The following is a 1,081-nucleotide window of genomic DNA, read 5'->3' on the forward strand; positions in this document are numbered from 1 at the left end:
GACAACCAGTAAAAATTTAGGTTTGCGACAACGAATAAAACTCATCGCAACAGCAACTAATGAAATTTAGCCGGCATGAAAACCAATGAAATTTAAGGCCAATCAAACGTTGAGTGGCATGCCTTTGAAGTACACTCGGGTAGTATACCAATACAAATTTAATTATACCATAGAAAGTTAAAGAAAAAATTATGCTAAACCGTGATAAGACGGAAAGTAATTTCGGTGTAGTCCCTTTTTGCAATGAACACCTTCATTCCTACAGTTTCTTTGGCAGACTACACATTCTCCTTTGCACATGATTGGAAGAAATGCCATGCGATGTCCGGAGGCTCATTCATGTGTCCGGGCCTTGGGTGGCTTCTTACCATTAGCCTTGTGTGCAATAAGTTGATGATGATTTCACGGTGAAACTTTATGTGCACTATTCATGTTGCTGGTTGCCATGTCACTTATTGAATGTAAAACTAATATATCCAGCATCAGTAAAATAAATAAAATTGTATTTATTTATCAAAATTATGAGGTTTGTTTGTTTGATCAAATCTTTATTTAGAGTAAACTTGCTCATTAATCACTCAATTGCCATTCAATGCTCAGCATTAAATGTTAACATGTCGTATAGTAAAAGGTATTTGATCACATGCATTAGATGGATTTTAATTTTATGGGCTAATTTTCCCAATATTTCGCAAGCAACATCAAAATGCCAAAATGCAGCGGGAGCTGGTGATGCAGACTGGTATGAGCTGATTTTAAATTACATTAAAAAAGATATTCCATGATTTTATAATTGGTAACGTTTTTACATATAACAGTTCATGTTATAAGCATACATTTTCTGTAAGATAGCAAATGCACTTTAAACATTTAAATTAATAAATCAAAGTATTTTGAGCTTGTGCCAATTAATGAAATAATGCATATAATTATTTGAACGTATTTTTAAGGGCCATTTTTATATAAAGGCTCCCTGCACAACCCCAACGGGAAAAGATACTGCATGCAGGTGCTGCTGGGTGGGAAAACTGGGGCAAATTAGCCCCACAAACCTTATAACCTAGAAAATAAATGGGTCATT

The 1,081-nt window shown here is 34.6% G+C and overlaps 1 protein-coding gene across 1 annotated transcript; it reads left to right on the plus strand.

The window, feature by feature from the left end:
- Positions 1 to 243: 243 nt before the first annotated feature.
- On the plus strand, positions 244 to 966 carry Tsp_12778 (hypothetical protein). Its single transcript, XM_003370073.1, has 3 exons — positions 244 to 407; positions 557 to 742; positions 951 to 966. Exons 1-3 carry the CDS (start codon positions 244 to 246, stop codon positions 964 to 966), a joined length of 366 nt encoding a protein of 121 aa, XP_003370121.1.
- The last annotated feature ends 115 nt before the right edge of the window (positions 967 to 1,081 follow it).

Source organism: Trichinella spiralis (genome assembly GCF_000181795.1).
Source record: "Trichinella spiralis strain ISS 195 chromosome Unknown Scfld1221, whole genome shotgun sequence".
Taxonomy (NCBI): Eukaryota; Metazoa; Nematoda; class Enoplea; order Trichinellida; family Trichinellidae; genus Trichinella; species Trichinella spiralis.

Coding starts and splice junctions, on each gene's coding strand:
- Tsp_12778 (XM_003370073.1), top strand. CDS start 244: ATGAACACCTTCATTCCTACAGTTTCTTTGGCAGACTACACATTCTCC. Junction 408..556: donor AAGTTGATGATGATTTCACG/GTGAAACTTTAT, acceptor ATCTTTATTTAG/AGTAAACTTGCTCATTAATC.